The 15,292-nt window shown below is 39.5% G+C and overlaps 2 protein-coding genes across 3 annotated transcripts in view; both read right to left on the reverse strand.

Moving 5' to 3' along the window:
- Positions 1 to 11,210, reverse strand: part of LOC134850947 (protein patched homolog 1-like) — an 83,448-nt gene extending 72,238 nt beyond the window's left edge. For both annotated transcript variants that reach the window (XM_063866778.1, XM_063866777.1), the window contains exon 1: positions 11,181 to 11,210. The gene's annotated coding sequence lies outside the window, so the exon portion shown is untranslated. The remainder of the gene's footprint in view (positions 1 to 11,180) is intronic.
- Positions 11,211 to 11,477: 267 nt separating this feature from the next.
- On the reverse strand, positions 11,478 to 13,500 carry LOC134852101 (uncharacterized). Its single transcript, XM_063868381.1, has 2 exons — positions 12,211 to 13,500; positions 11,478 to 12,107 (listed from the first exon to the last, which is right to left on the reverse strand). Exons 1-2 carry the CDS (start codon positions 13,498 to 13,500, stop codon positions 11,478 to 11,480), a joined length of 1,920 nt encoding a protein of 639 aa, XP_063724451.1.
- Positions 13,501 to 15,292: the final 1,792 nt, after the last annotated feature.

Genomic DNA, 15,292 nt, shown 5'->3' on the forward strand with positions numbered 1-15,292 from the left:
GAATGTTACACAAATATCACACAGCGACGGAGCGTAGAAAAAGTACCTATTAACGACTGGCAGGCGTCAGTTACCTTAATTCTACTCGTTTTTCACCGTCTCGACCTTGCCAGTTGATTTTCTGGTCTGTTTAGGGCAAAGTAAAAAGTTACCATTTTTAGGCCATCAGTCAAACGACTTTTGATCAGCTTTCGTTTACATGCGAACACAACCACATAGCTGAGTCTCGGATCCTCAGACTACGTGATTGTCATTAAAAACACGACTCGAACAACCTATTTTTATATGTTTTTGTGTGACAGTTTTATATTAAATCCATTGGAGATGGATTGACCCTTTCCTTTTTCTATCTACTCATGCTCTGAAATATTGAAATAATATCGGTGTTAATTAAGATCTAGGACATTACAGCAACTGTTGAAGTTAGTTTACCCAGTCCCTTCACATATAACAGTCTCTGGGGGACCAAGCCTCCGCTCCCGTGATTTTCTTGAGATAACACTCTTATCTCCTATATTTCGTGTCCCGGGAGGGTTCCGTGGTATTTCTCTTCCCCCCACTGAAGCCTCCATCTCCACAAATATCTGTCACTATGGTCCTTATCGTGTGTTATTGCCACGATAAGAGGCTTCGTAATTTTCTTGCACGACTGTTCTTTACAATCTCTATCGTGGTTCTGATTTTCGTCTTTTTCATTCAAAATGGCCGTCTTTTTTCTATTTCTCAGAAATGTTCTTCTTCCAATCGAAATTTTAAAAATAAAAATTCTAGAACATTCTGACCCTCCTTCGCAACACTTTTTCGTTCATAAGGCCTTTAGTCACTCTTTTTTATGTCGCCGGAAGGTTGTGCTGTGTCATCTGGCAGAATGGCACATTTACCGGGGTAGCAATGGTTGCCCCGCGATAAAATGTCCGACAGAAGATATCACTTGCTCAAGACATCATCTTCAAAAAATCTCCTGATTGCGGATTCTCAAGCACGCCATCTTGATTTTCCAAATTTCAATATCTTGTCCCTACCTGGGGCCCGAGTTGGTGCGGTCCAAAACTTCTTACCCGAGAAAGACAAATTCAACATCATCGCTCTGCTCATCGGCGGAAACGACGCCTTCAACGGAAAAGACCCCTCCAGTATACCTGCAGGCGACATTGCTGAAGAGCTGTCAAAGCTAGCCGAGGAGCTGTGTGAACGAGCCAAAAAAGTTTTCGTCATCGGAATCCCTCATCGTAGTGAGAACCGAGCTCGATCTGCAAAAATAAACGAATTCCTAAGAAAGATAAAAGGAACTTGGAAGTTTAGAGGAGTGAGTGAAAAAATCCACAGCTCATATCATTTGAAAACTGACGAAGTGCACCTCAGTGAAGAAGGTCTGAAGGGCATTAAAAGTATTCTCAAGAATAAAATCTTATACGATAAACATTCGAACATCTGCAATACAGAAGTACATCTGGTATATTACGAGTGTCGTTTCAAGAACTGTCAGTGCCCCTATTAACGTAAGTAGAAATAGTGAACCGCAGGCCTCCCCTTTTCGGGAACCACCAGGTTTGTCTATTTCTTCTTTTTCCCCTGAGTGAGCCACAGGCCTCCCCTTTTCGGGAACCACCAGGCTTAACTGTTTTTCTATCCATAGTATAAGCAAAAATGGGCAAAAACTGCAAAACATGTAAAAGAGGCTTTGCCGGCAACGAAAAAACATACACTTGTGTCGCATGCAACGCTCAAATGCATTTGGAACCAACTTGTGTTGGGTTGTCTCTAGTGGCCATAAATGGAATAAAAGAACTAGGGCCGAATGTCATGTTGCTTTGTAAAACTTGTGTGCAAAATAATGAACGAGACAACTTTATAAGATGCAAAACCCTGGCCAACATAGACGAGAAGCTCTCAAACATTGATGTAACTGAAAGCCTTAAAAGCATGGAAAGAAGATTTACCGATTTAGTAGATCAAAAAATTGGAAATGCAATGAAAACGACATGCGATAAAGTGGAAAAAACTTATAGTGCCGTTGTAGCTGCTGAAACCACCACCCGGATAAATCAAGCTCAAACCACTCAACATGCTGCCAGATCTAACTCTGATCACAACATAAATCAAAGTTTTAGGATACAAGGGGTCAAAGAGGACCCTGAGAAAACAAAAGGAGAAAACCTTGTCCCAACAAATGACGAAGTAAACGAAATACTAGACATAATTGGAGTGAAGCCGAAAATAATAGAACTAAAACGACTGGGAAAATTTGATCGTAATCGAATGAAGCCAAGAACACTGCTGGTAACTGTACCTAGCGAACATGGAGCACGACTAGTACTAGCAAAAAGCCGAGAAATGTGAGAACAATTGGTCGAAAAAGAGGTCTACCTGCTACCAGCATTGACCAAAGAGAGTGCAATTAAAGAGAACGAAATCCTTAAGAAACGAAGACAACTACTAGATGAAGGCGTTCCTCGCGAAAAGCGGAAAATAAGGAATCTAGAATTGTTCAATGATGGTGTGAAAGTAACTATTGACACTGAAGTTCAGGAACCCCAGCATTGACTAGGATTCCTCAACATTCTGCAACTAAATACTAGAAGCCTAATCAACATAGAGAGAAGAACTAAGCTAGCAAATGCAAATGCAGTTGGAAATTTTAATGTCATATGCTTAAGCAAAACTTGGCTTAACGAGAATATTCAATCATCAGAGCTTTTTCTAAGTGAATATAACATCTATAGATCTTATAGAGCTATTGTGAGTGGTAAAAACTGTCACGGAGGCAGCCTAATAGCTGTCAAGAATAGTCTAATTACCGAGGACTTATCCACCAAGCATGACATTCCTGATTCATGTGTGCTATGTAGTATAAAACTTCATCAAACTGAAATGATAATTGGCTCATTCTACAATCCGCCAAAAAACAGTAATTACAGATACAAAGTGCATGAATTTGAACAACTGATCAAAGCCATTCCTAAAAACAAACCGCTTCTCTTATGTGGGGATTTAAATTTCCCAGAAACAAACTGGAACACCCTCACCAGTACTGACGAGGAAGAAAACCGAATACTGCAAATTTTTGAAAATGGACTCTTTAGGCAGGCGATAGATTTCCCAACATGTGTGAAGAACATACTAGACGTAGCCTTTTATCGGAATTGCTATACAAGTGCCGAACAAGATTTTAACGTTTCCAAGATTTATGACTGCTCAGATTACAATGCCATAATGTTGTCTATTGAATGCACGGTATCAGAGCCGAAACCATACTTGGAAAATTTTAGAAGTTTTGGAAATGCCGATTTTGAAGGAATAAACAATTTTATAAACGAGAACCCATTTGAACCAGTATGCCACACAAACATTAACAAAATGCATGAGGAGTACACCCAATATTTGGATGAAATCATTAAGAGTTTTGTGCCTCTCAGAACAAGACATAGGAAATCACTTCCACCTTGGATAACAAGTAGCACTTCAAATTTGATCAAAAAGTTACAAACAAAACGGCAATCATGTATACTCAAACCGACCAACTACAGAAGACAACAAGTTAAACTGTTTGAAAATTTAGTAACTGAATCATCGGAATTGGACAGGAAAAACTACCAAGAGGAATTGTTTAGAACACGGAACACTAATGTAATCTTTAAACACCTAAAGAACTTGAATAAACATACAAGTCTTCCTAAGTTACTCATAAAAGATGAAGATGAAAGCACAAATCCAAACGAACAAGTCAACATGCTAAACGACTTCTTTCATTCAGTTTTTAATCCTAAAGAAAGTTTTAGTATTAGAGATATTCAATTTGAAAATCCCTTGTTAACGAATTTTGATGTATCGAAAAAGACAGTAAGTGAGATTTTATCAACTCTGGACGTAACAAAGTCACGCGGCCCAAATGGGTTGCCACCTAGCTTTTTTCAGAAAACGAACCGCAATATATGCAAACCGATGAACAAACTTTTGAGAAACGTAAAACGCCTACGAAAAATACCTGATTCATGGAAAACAGCTGCAGTTACTCCTGTTCACAAAAAAGGTGACCGAAAAATGGTGAACAACTATCGACCAGTTTCGCTATTAAATATTGACAGCAAAGTCCTTGAAAAAAGTATATACAAAGACCTGTACCCTTACTTTGCCTGGTATTTGACGAAACATCAACACAGTTTTACTAAAGGTAGATCAGTTTTGACAAACATGCTCTCTTTCCTGAAAGAAATATATGAAGCGCTTGACAATGACTCAAACGCAGAAATTGTAGCATTCTACACTGACTTTGCAAAAGCCTTTGATAAAGTTCCGCATTTTGATCTACTTAAGAAAGTTGCACTTATAGGAATAGGAGGCTGCATGTTAGAGGTACTCTATGACTATTTGAAAAACAGGAAACAGTTTGTACGAGTAGACAATATCAGCTCAAAAGTTTTAGAAGTCACTAGTGGTGTTCCCCAAGGATCACTTTTAGGACCACTGCTCTTTTGCATTTTTATTAACGACCTACCTGAAGTACTCAAATTCTCTGAACCATATATTTTTGCGGATGATCTTAAACTACTTTCCATCAAAAAAACATCAATTGAAATTCAAGAAGATCTGGACAAAATTCAGCAGTGGGTAACTGAAAACAAAATGGAATTCGCACTAGATAAATGTGCAAAAGTAAGTTTTAGGGGCGGAGACGCTAACTCTATGCTTTTTGGTGTAGTGCTTGGAACATCGATGGTTGTGAAAGATCTGGGAATTTTTGTGTCGGGCGATTTAAGTTGGAAGGTACACATTGAAACAAGATTAAAGAAGGCAAACCAAGTACTGTACCTCCTGAGAAGAAACCTATCAGCAAAGATAAATACGTTTGTAAAGTTAGGTCTGTATAAGTCACTAATACTCCCAGTGTTATTATACGGACTCTCATGTACACATATATCGAGGGGGGATCAATTGCAGTTGGAGCGATTTCAAAAGAAAGTAATCCGTTGGATCACTGGAAATAAAACGGGAGTGTACATCAACGAACTACGCTTGCTAAACATTTTACCCCTGCCCATGTTCATCCAGCTAAATAACATCTTACTTCTTGCCAGTCTTGATTCTAATGAACGAAATGAAATAGTGTTAAACAGGCGAACCACACGGGCTAGAAATACAGAAATTTTTGAGATGCGAAAAGTGAGAACGGAAAAAGCGAGAAACGAATTTGTTTTCAGAACCAGTAGGATTGTAAATCGATTAGAACCATATATTCATTTTGATAAACGAATCGGCCTCAAGACGAGAATTTTAAACACGATGTGGAAATTTGTAAACGAGAGATTTTCAGAAATGACAACGTGCACGTGGCAATTATTCTGTGATTGTATCACGTGCAGAAACAAGTGGACATTGTTTTAGAGAAGACGCCGGGACCAAGAAGCCCAACAGCAGTGCTGTGAATCCCCAACAACAACAACAACAACAACAACAACAACATTATCAAAACTAATTAAGGTGGTTTTATCTGAATTAATTGTTAGTTTATTTAAATTCATCCATTCTGACATCTTTGTGACATCCTCTTGGAAACATTCAAACCGTGCGCTATCAAAGGCTATGTTGGTATCATCCGCAAACAGAAAAACTTTTGAGCTAGATGCAGCAAGGTGCAAATCATTTATATACACCAAAAAGAGAAGGGGACCTAAAACAGATCCCTGGGGAACACCGGTGGTCACTGGCAACCAATCCGACGAATAGTCATTTATTTGAACACATTGAAATCTGTTGTTTAAGTAACTGTTAAACCAAGCGAGACAATTATCCGGGATACCATAATTTTCCAATTTACTCAAAAGAATTTTCATATCCAGAGTGTCAAATGCTTTCTTCAAGTCAACAAATAGGCTGCATTTAATTTTCTTGTCTTTACACATTCTTAATCTTTCATTTAATTCAGCTAACGCATCAATGGTTGCCAACTTTTGCCGGAAACCAAATTGTCCTTCGTAAATAATATTAAATTTTTCAAGGTAACTATACAATCTAGAGTGCATGATTTTCTCAAAGATTTTGCCACAGCTATTTAAGAGTGCAATTGGATGGTAATTGCTAATATCCAATTTGCTCTCAGATTTATGCAGAGGCATAACTTTAGCATATTTCAGCGCCTGAGGAAAGGTGCCACTTCTAAATGATAAGTTAATTAGATAAGTTAAGTAGGGAGCTAGACCAAAACAGGTTTTAATGAGGAACATGTTACTTATTTCATCCATGCCACAAAAATTTGTTGGTTTCAGGCTATCAATAGTGTATTCAGGCTATCAAACGAGCATTCAAAAAGGTACATAGAATGAGTCACACTTTCAGGTTGGACGACTTTATTGCCACAGGCAATTTTTTTTTGGCAAGCTTTAATCCAATTGTAGCAAAGTAGTCGTTGAAAGCATTGGATATGGTGTGCGGATCAGAAACATTAGTCCCTTCTAACTGTATGGTGGGTACCTTTGAACTTCCAAATGGGTTGCCACCTAGCTTTTTTCAGAAAACGAACCGCAATATATGCAAACCGATGAACTAACTTTTGAGAAACGTAAAACGCCTACGAAAAATACCTGATTCATGGAAAACAGCTGCAGTTACTCCTGTTCACAAAAAAGGTGACCGAAAAATGGTGAACAACTATCGACCAGTATCGCTATTAAATATTGACAGCAAAGTCCTTGAAAAATGTATATACAAAGACCTGTACCCTTACTTTGCCTGGTATTTGACGAAACATCAACACAGTTTTACTAAAGGTAGATCAGTTTTGACAAACATGCTCTCTTTCCTGAAAGAAATATATGAAGCGCTTGACAATGACTCAAACGCAGAAATTGTAGCATTCTACACTGACTTTGCAAAAGCCTTTGATAAAGTTCCGCATTTTGATCTACTTAAGAAAGTTGCACTTATAGGAATAGGAGGCTGCATGTTAGAGGTACTCTATGACTATTTGAAAAACAGGAAACAGTTTGTACGAGTAGACAATATCAGCTCAAAAGTTTTAGAAGTCACTAGTGGTGTTCCCCAAGGATCACTTTTAGGACCACTGCTCTTTTGCATTTTTATTAACGACCTACCTGAAGTACTCAAATTCTCTGAACCATATATTTTTGCGGATGATCTTAAACTACTTTCCATCAAAAAAACATCAATTGAAATTCAAGAAGATCTGGACAAAATTCAGCAGTGGGTAACTGAAAACAAAATGGAATTCGCACTAGATAAATGTGCAAAAGTAAGTTTTAGGGGCGGAGACGCTAACTCTATGCTTTTTGGTGTAGTGCTTGGAACATCGATGGTTGTGAAAGATCTGGGAATTTTTGTGTCGGGCGATTTAAGTTGGAAGGTACACATTGAAACAAGATTAAAGAAGGCAAACCAAGTACTGTACCTCCTGAGAAGAAACCTATCAGCAAAGATAAATACGTTTGTAAAGTTAGGTCTGTATAAGTCACTAATACTCCCAGTGTTATTATACGGACTCTCATGTACACATATACATATATCGAGGGGGGATCAATTGCAGTTGGAGCGATTTCAAAAGAAAGTAATCCGTTGGATCACTGGAAATAAAACGGGAGTGTACATCAACGAACTACGCTTGCTAAACATTTTACCCCTGCCCATGTTCATCCAGCTAAATAACATCTTTTTTCTTGCCAGTCTTGATTCTAATGAACGAAATGAAATAGTGTTAAACAGGCGAACCACACGGGCTAGAAATACAGAAATTTTTGAGATGCGAAAAGTGAGAACGGAAAAAGCGAGAAACGAATTTGTTTTCAGAACCAGTAGGATTGTAAATCGATTAGAACCATATATTCATTTTGATAAACGAATCGGCCTCAAGACGAGAATTTTAAACACGATGTGGAAATTTGTAAACGAGAGATTTTCAGAAATGACAACGTGCACGTGGCAATTATTCTGTGATTGTATCACGTGCAGAAACAAGTCGACATTGTTTTAGAGAAGACGCCGGGACCAAGAAGCCCAACAGCTGTGCTGTGAATCCCCAACAACAACAACAACAACAACAACATTATCAAAACTAATTAAGGTGGTTTTATCTGAATTAATTGTTAGTTTATTTAAATTCATCCATTCTGACATCTTTGTGACATCCTCTTGGAAACATTCAAACCGTGCGCTATCAAAGGCTATGTTGGTATCATCCGCAAACAGAAAAACTTTTGAGCTAGATGCAGCAAGGTGCAAATCATTTATATACACCAAAAAGAGAAGGGGACCTAAAACAGATCCCTGGGGAACACCGGTGGTCACTGGCAACCAATCCGACGATCAGTCATTTATTTGAACACATTGAAATCTGTTGTTTAAGTAACTGTTAAACCAAGCGAGACAATTATCCGGGATACCATAATTTTCCAATTTACTCAAAAGAATTTTCATATCCAGAGTGTCAAATGCTTTCTTCAAGTCAACAAATAGGCTGCATTTAATTTTCTTGTCTTTACACATTCTTAATCTTTCATTTAATTCAGCTAACGCATCAATGGTTGCCAACTTTTGCCGGAAACCAAATTGTCCTTCGTAAATAATATTAAATTTTTCAAGGTAACTATACAATCTAGAGTGCATGATTTTCTCAAAGATTTTGCCACAGCTATTTAAGAGTGCAATTGGATTGTAATTGATAATATCCAATTTGCTCTCAGATTTATGCAGAGGCATAACTTTAGCATATTTCAGCGCCTGAGGAAAGGTGCCACTTCTAAATGATAAGTTAATTAGATAAGTTAAGTAGGGAGCTAGACCAAAACAGGTTTTAATGAGGAACATGTTACTTATTTCATCCATGCCACAAAAATTTGTCGGTTTCAGGCTATCAATAGTGTATTCAGGCTATCAAACGAGCATTCAAAAAGGTACATAGAATGAGTCACACTTTCAGGTTGGACGACTTTATTGCCACAGGCAATTTTTTTTTGGCAAGCTTTAATCCAATTGTAGCAAAGTAGTCGTTGAAAGCATTGGATATGGTGTGCGGATCAGAAACATTAGTCCCTTCTAACTGTATGGTGGGTACCTTTGAACTTCCTTTTTTTTACCGTTTATTTCTTTTAACAACTTAAATACCTGTCTCGAGTCTCCGATACAATTGTTAAATCTTTTAAAGTAATACTCTTTTTTTAGTTTTCTTATCATTATTTCAACGTTTTTCCTTTTAATGTGGAAATTATTTTTATTTTCAATGTTGCTAACATCAAGATTCCAAATTTTGTGTAGTTTGTTTCTTTTTAAAATTGCATTTTTCATTTCTTTACAAAACCACGGCGCGTTAACATTTGTACGTTACGTTTGACTTTTGAATTTCTTATTGGTGCTAATATATTAATGCTTGAAAGCAAACATTCACTAAATGCATCATAAGCAACATTTATGTCGGCTTCATTGACTATATGAGATTGTTCTAGCATTTCTTTTATAAGAACTATAAAGTCATTTAGGGATTTCTCCTTTTTTAAAAAGGACATGTCACGATACGTTGAAGATAATAATTCATTTTCTGTCAAACTAAATGTAAGGATGATTGGGCAATGATCCGAAAAGCATTCATTTTCTAGGGTTCTTATAGATGGATTGCGAGTATTGCATGCTATCATATGATCAATACATGTTCCATTTTTTCCAGTGATGCGAGTTTCATTTTTATTTAAAAGTTCAAACCCATTTGCAGTAATAGTATTCAGATATGATCTCGTAAGGTTGTTTTCTATGGGAACATTTATGTTAAAATCTCCTGTTAGAATACCGGGTATTTTTTAATGACTAAACAATTCCAATTCCCTGTCTAATTCATCGACAAAAAATTTTTTTTCATATCTAGGCGGCACATAGACTACTAATATTATCATTTTATTCCCAAACACTTCAACTAGAGCTGCTAATGATTCGGAAAGAGAAGTTGATAATGGTTCTATTAAATTTACATTTTCGCCAAGTTGTATCATAGTTCCTCCAACTCTCGTTTTGCGGTTGTTGCTAAGAATTGTAATAAATCCTTTGAAACTAAATATTTTTTCATTGTCTGTTTCAGTTAGCCATTTTTCGGTAAAACATAGTACATTAATTGTTGGAGACTCGAGACTTAGAAGTGCTTCTATATCCTCATAGTGCTTTTTAAGAGACCTAACATTGGAAGTAGTAGTAATTCAAATTTATTAGCACCGCAGGGTTTAGATGGAGTAATTGCTTTAGATTTATGAGCCTGATTGAGCCGAGGCAAACGGGAAAACACCAGTAAAACAACTCATCACACTATTCAAACTGTACTTTAGAGTGTCACCTCCTTCATATAATCCATGAATTTTGTGTACATTTTGATCATCCTTCCACAAGAAATAGATAGAGCCTTCTCTCGTCCAAGCTGATTGAATGCGCGTATCTGACTTCATCATTCTCAAAAAGTTCATTCGAGCTTTAGTTAAATCTTCGAATATCTTAACGTTGTTATAGAGATCAGTTGAAGCTAGTTCTTTTTTCCTCTGCAGCAAGTGGGTTTTTTTCACCCTTCTTGTAAATTTCACTATTACTGGCTTGACTCCGGCACCTCTTGAGGGCAGCCGATGCGCGGTGGATATATCTTGTTCTGTAATATTGGCATTGATACTATTTGATACAGTTAGAACGTTTTTAATGGTAGCGTCTATTGTTTCTTTTCTTCCATTGCTCGTTTCTTCAGTGATCCCTAATATTTTAACGTTCTCTCTCCTGTTGTAGCTTTCAAGAAGTTCTGCTTCGGATAGCGCTTTAAGGTTCGACCTACATTCGACATTGACGATTTCGCCTTTTACCATATTGAGCACTTCTGCCTTCAGTTTGGTGGTTGCTTCGGCAATAGTTGACATTATGATCGACTCGATTTGACTTTTGAACTTATTCAATACATTTGGCATCAGTTTTTGCATGGATTTAGATATTGCGTCCTTGATCTTTTTTGCAATCGTTGAATTCAAGATGTCAGAGTCATCAAGTTCCCCACATGGGCTTAGCACGGCACACTGTCTTTTGCTTCCGGGTGCAGAAACGGGAGTCTGGTCATGGAATTTAAGTATTGGCAGCACTTGATCTTGTTGAGCAGGGGATTCATTGTTGCCATCATTCAGGTTATCATCATTCATGTTATCAGCATTCATGTTCGTTCTCTATTTAATAAGTTTATCACAACAATTAGGCTAATGGCCCAATTCTCTCCTGTGGCAAGAAATATTCGTCTACCTAAAGTCAGTAACAAAATCGAGGGTGCTAGGGCCGAGTCCACCTAATGTCTCTACTGCAACTGGCTGGAAGAAGTGTGTGTGTGCCATGGCCGAGTTTTTACCGACTTTTCGAGACTCGGCAAGTTCAGCGACACATGGACCAGGAGTAGCTGCTTGGGTGGAATATGAGGCGGCTAGACGATGCACGCAGGTGAAATCCCACGCCATGAAGCGTCCTAAACGCTAGGGCATCAGGGTAACGCCGTCTGGCCTTTTGTTGTCGTTTAGGAACATACCTGCTGGTTCCAATTCTGCTGCAATATGAGCACTCTGCAGGGCTTTGTGGATAATCTCGTTACAGAGTTCGTGCCTAGCATGGCGACTCCGACTGCGAAGATAGACGAACGCGTGTGACCCGTCCGCTTCAACCTTGGTGCCACACCAACAGGTGTGTGAGGAGCAAATTGGTGCACCTAGTCTGAAGCTAACGGCGATTCTCAGCTGCTCGTCTGACATATGCAATCCTAGAGATCTCGAGGGCATAGCATTGAGCCAGTCGCTCGCTCCTTTACAAGCAGCTCCATGTAACCTGGCGGCATCGCTGGCTGTGGCTTCCTGGAGAAACTGGCTAACTTGTTTTTCCGTGATTTTGTCGTATATTTCGCGCTGTTTAAAAGATCGCGGGGGAGCTCCATCTGCTGTGAAAGCATCGAAGTTAGTAAGGGCGTGCGTTATTACGTCAGTTTGAGAAAATGCATAGACCTGCTGTGCTAGATCTTTGATTGAAAGGAAAGACGAGAGGTACGAAACGACAGCCAGTTTAGTAGGAGGTAAGATACCAAAGCCTCCAGAACGGGCAGGTAGTGAGGCTTGCTGCCACGCAGCAACAGCTATCTTGATGTTTATGATGTTTTCCAGAAGACTTATAATTGTGTTCTCAAGCGTGAGAAGGAGGTCAGTTCTTCGATAGACTTACTTCTGATGTTCGAAAGAAGTACATCAGCTTAGGAATGAGAAAACAATTCTTCAGCAGGAATAGAGCACAGTGTGAGGATACGTGTTTCAGCCGCTCTTGCATCAGAAGGATGGCTTTCAGCTTCTGGTTGAAAATAGTTTCAATCGAGATCGGTCCCAAGGCAGAGCCAAGAAGCTCAATTTCAGAGTCCTGCGCAGTCTTGATCCTGGGGCACAGAAGCTTGAACTCGTTGGTAACCTTGGTGCGAAGCTCATGATTAGGACTGAAGAAAACTATTTCACACTTTTCATCTTTCAAGGACAAGCCGACTTTTTCGATCTCAGCCATGATGAGGCGAAGATCCCCAATGACAATCTTCCAGTCGTCGCCTTTAGTGATGTCGTCAATATAATCAATTTTCAACCTGGCCTTCAATCTGACGATAAATCTGTGGGTGGACAGACGGAAAAGGAAAACTGCTAGAGGGTCTGCTTGTTGGAACCCTTCCTCAGAGACAATGAACCCTTCGTCGAAAGACAAGAAGCTTCCCTGTTCGTAGCAAAGTCTGTCGAACGGAAGAAGTTCCGGCATTTCTTCTGCAAGGAGTTCAGCGACATAGTCTCTTCTAACGGTGTTGAATGCATTGCTGAAGTCCAGCTTAAGCAGAACATCGTTTTCATTAGCGCTTTTGATGAACGCCCGAACTGCATGGACCGCAGCTTCCGCTCCTCCCCGGGTGCCTAACCCAACTTGAAGGGGAGCGAAGTAGGATTTGAACTTCGAACTGTCAATACTGGCTGCACATTTGCCAGCAACTCGGCGCAGTGTGTATCCCACAGTTATAGGGCGCAGGCCTCCGTTGGGCTTGTTGAAAGCACTCAAATTGGCGCCAGCAATTAAGGGTTTTATTCTGTCTGAAACTTTTCCGGAAAGGAGAAGGTTAACAAACTCAGTAAGCGCTGATTTCAGGTTCGAGGCGTCTTGACCAAGTTTATCACTTAGACAGTCCTTCACATGTTGAGGACGCAAACAAGTGGTACCTCCTGCAGATCCTGGCGCGAAGCTCATGACAGCCCTATAGACATCGTCTTCATTAACAATTAAAGTAGTGTTAACGTTTTGCGGATAAACTCTTCTGTCCAGTGGTGTTTCCGGATGCTTACTCTCAAGTTTCTTTAGAGTAGTTGAATCAAATGGGGCAATCGTGGCATCAGAGGAAGCAAGTCTGACAGCGCCACGAACATCACCTTCATCAAATTTTTCGGAGATTTTACGGCCGGTATTGTCGGCAGGATCCGATTTCCGTTTCATTGTTTTCTCGGAAATCCGGTTGCCAGCGACGAGCAAGCGATCTTTATCCGCGTTCTCGAACTCCTGGGTTTGCTGATTGAGGATAGTAGCAAGTGACTTACGTTTCCTGGTTCCGCCCCGATCTGGTTGACGAAGGCAACTAGTTGCTGCAAAAACAGTCTGACTCAGTTGAACTCGTCTTCGGGGCTAGCAACGACTTGGCACAAGCAGTCCTTCAGCAGTTTAGCAAAGTGACGCCTACTAGCTTTCGGAATAAACTTTACCACATTTGCGCGTGTTTTCTTGAGGAGATCCAGGATGTTGTTGGGACTCCGCATGGTGTTTGTCTCACCTCGGGAGCTGCACGAAAATACATGCAGTCCGGAAAATACATCGTCCGATCTGCCCAGGCGTGTTGCTTCCTTCTCATTGATACCCGCGCATGAGAAGTGATACCACATCCAGCAGTAGTCACCTTGGATTCCTCTGCTGACAACGCGTTTCCCGAATCTGCATTCTGCTCGTCCACAAGGGGCAGGTCGACTGGGCATCTTGTCGTGATTCCGGGATCAGTCACCATTAACCGGAAACTATTTAATAAGTTTATCACAACAATTAGGCTAAAAGATCAAACTTCCAAATATGACCGACTGGCGCAGAGGGAAAGGGTTGATCCATCTCCAATGTATATGATGATTTTTATCTATTGAACAAAAACAATAGAAATATAATTAATAAGTAGTAGCCCATTATTACTAAAACTATATAACAACTGTAACATTCGCCCGGAAGTCCATACCGACGTAAAAACAATGTAATATTCGCCCGGAAGTATATATCGACGGAAAACAAATCTAGGTTGTAAAACGACTGGCTAGTGTCTAAACACATATCTACATGCTTTTAACCGTCTCTACCAAAGCCAGTTCTTTGTGTAGTCCTTCTAACCTCGGTTCGAGAGAATCGTTACTGTTTTGGGCTATCGGCAAAATTAGTGAGCTAATGGCTGGGTCTCAGTATCCCCAGACCACGAGGTCACACCTAAAAACAGGGCTAATACTTATTAATTATATTTGTATTGTTTTTGTTCAGTAGATAAAAATCATCATATACATTGGAGATGGATCAACCCTTTCCCTCTGTGCCAGTCGGTCATATTTGGAAGTTTGATCTTGAGCAACGTTTGGTCTTGATTTTGTTGTGAAATGAAATTTTTCAAAGATTCGAAGTAGCGTGATCAAAGCAGCACAGCGGTGAGAAGTGTAACATAGCGGCGGATAGCGACTGCCGATATGAAATAGCTGAACTACTGCGTTCTTTAATGCAAAACTCCTGGGATAAGGGAGAAATACCCGAAGATTGGAAATGCGCAATTATAACAGCGATTTACAAAAAAGACGCAAAAAGTGACCCAAACAATTACCGACCTGCTAGCCTTACATCAATCTGTTGCAAAATAATGGAAAAAGTGATAAGAAGACATTTGTTTGACTTCTTGAGACCAAACAACATCTTATCAGAAAAAAGTATGGTTTCTTTCAAGGTCGATCAACGACTCTCCAGTTATTAAAAGCGTTCGACGACTGGACTGCTGAACTGGACAAGGGTTATTAGGTAGACATAGTGTACATTGACTTCCAAAAAGCTTTTGATAGCGTTCCCCACAAAAAACTATTGAACACAAAATCAAAATCTGGTATCAAAGGGAAAACTTTAAGCTGGATCACAGCATTCTTAACGGATAGGTGTGCCAGTCGGTCATATTTGGAAGTTTGCACTTGGGCAACGCAAGAAACATGATTTTGAGGTGAGA

The sequence above is a fragment of the Symsagittifera roscoffensis genome, chromosome 7 (assembly GCF_963678635.1).
Source record: "Symsagittifera roscoffensis chromosome 7, txSymRosc1.1, whole genome shotgun sequence".
In the NCBI taxonomy this organism is placed as follows: Eukaryota; Metazoa; Xenacoelomorpha; order Acoela; family Convolutidae; genus Symsagittifera; species Symsagittifera roscoffensis.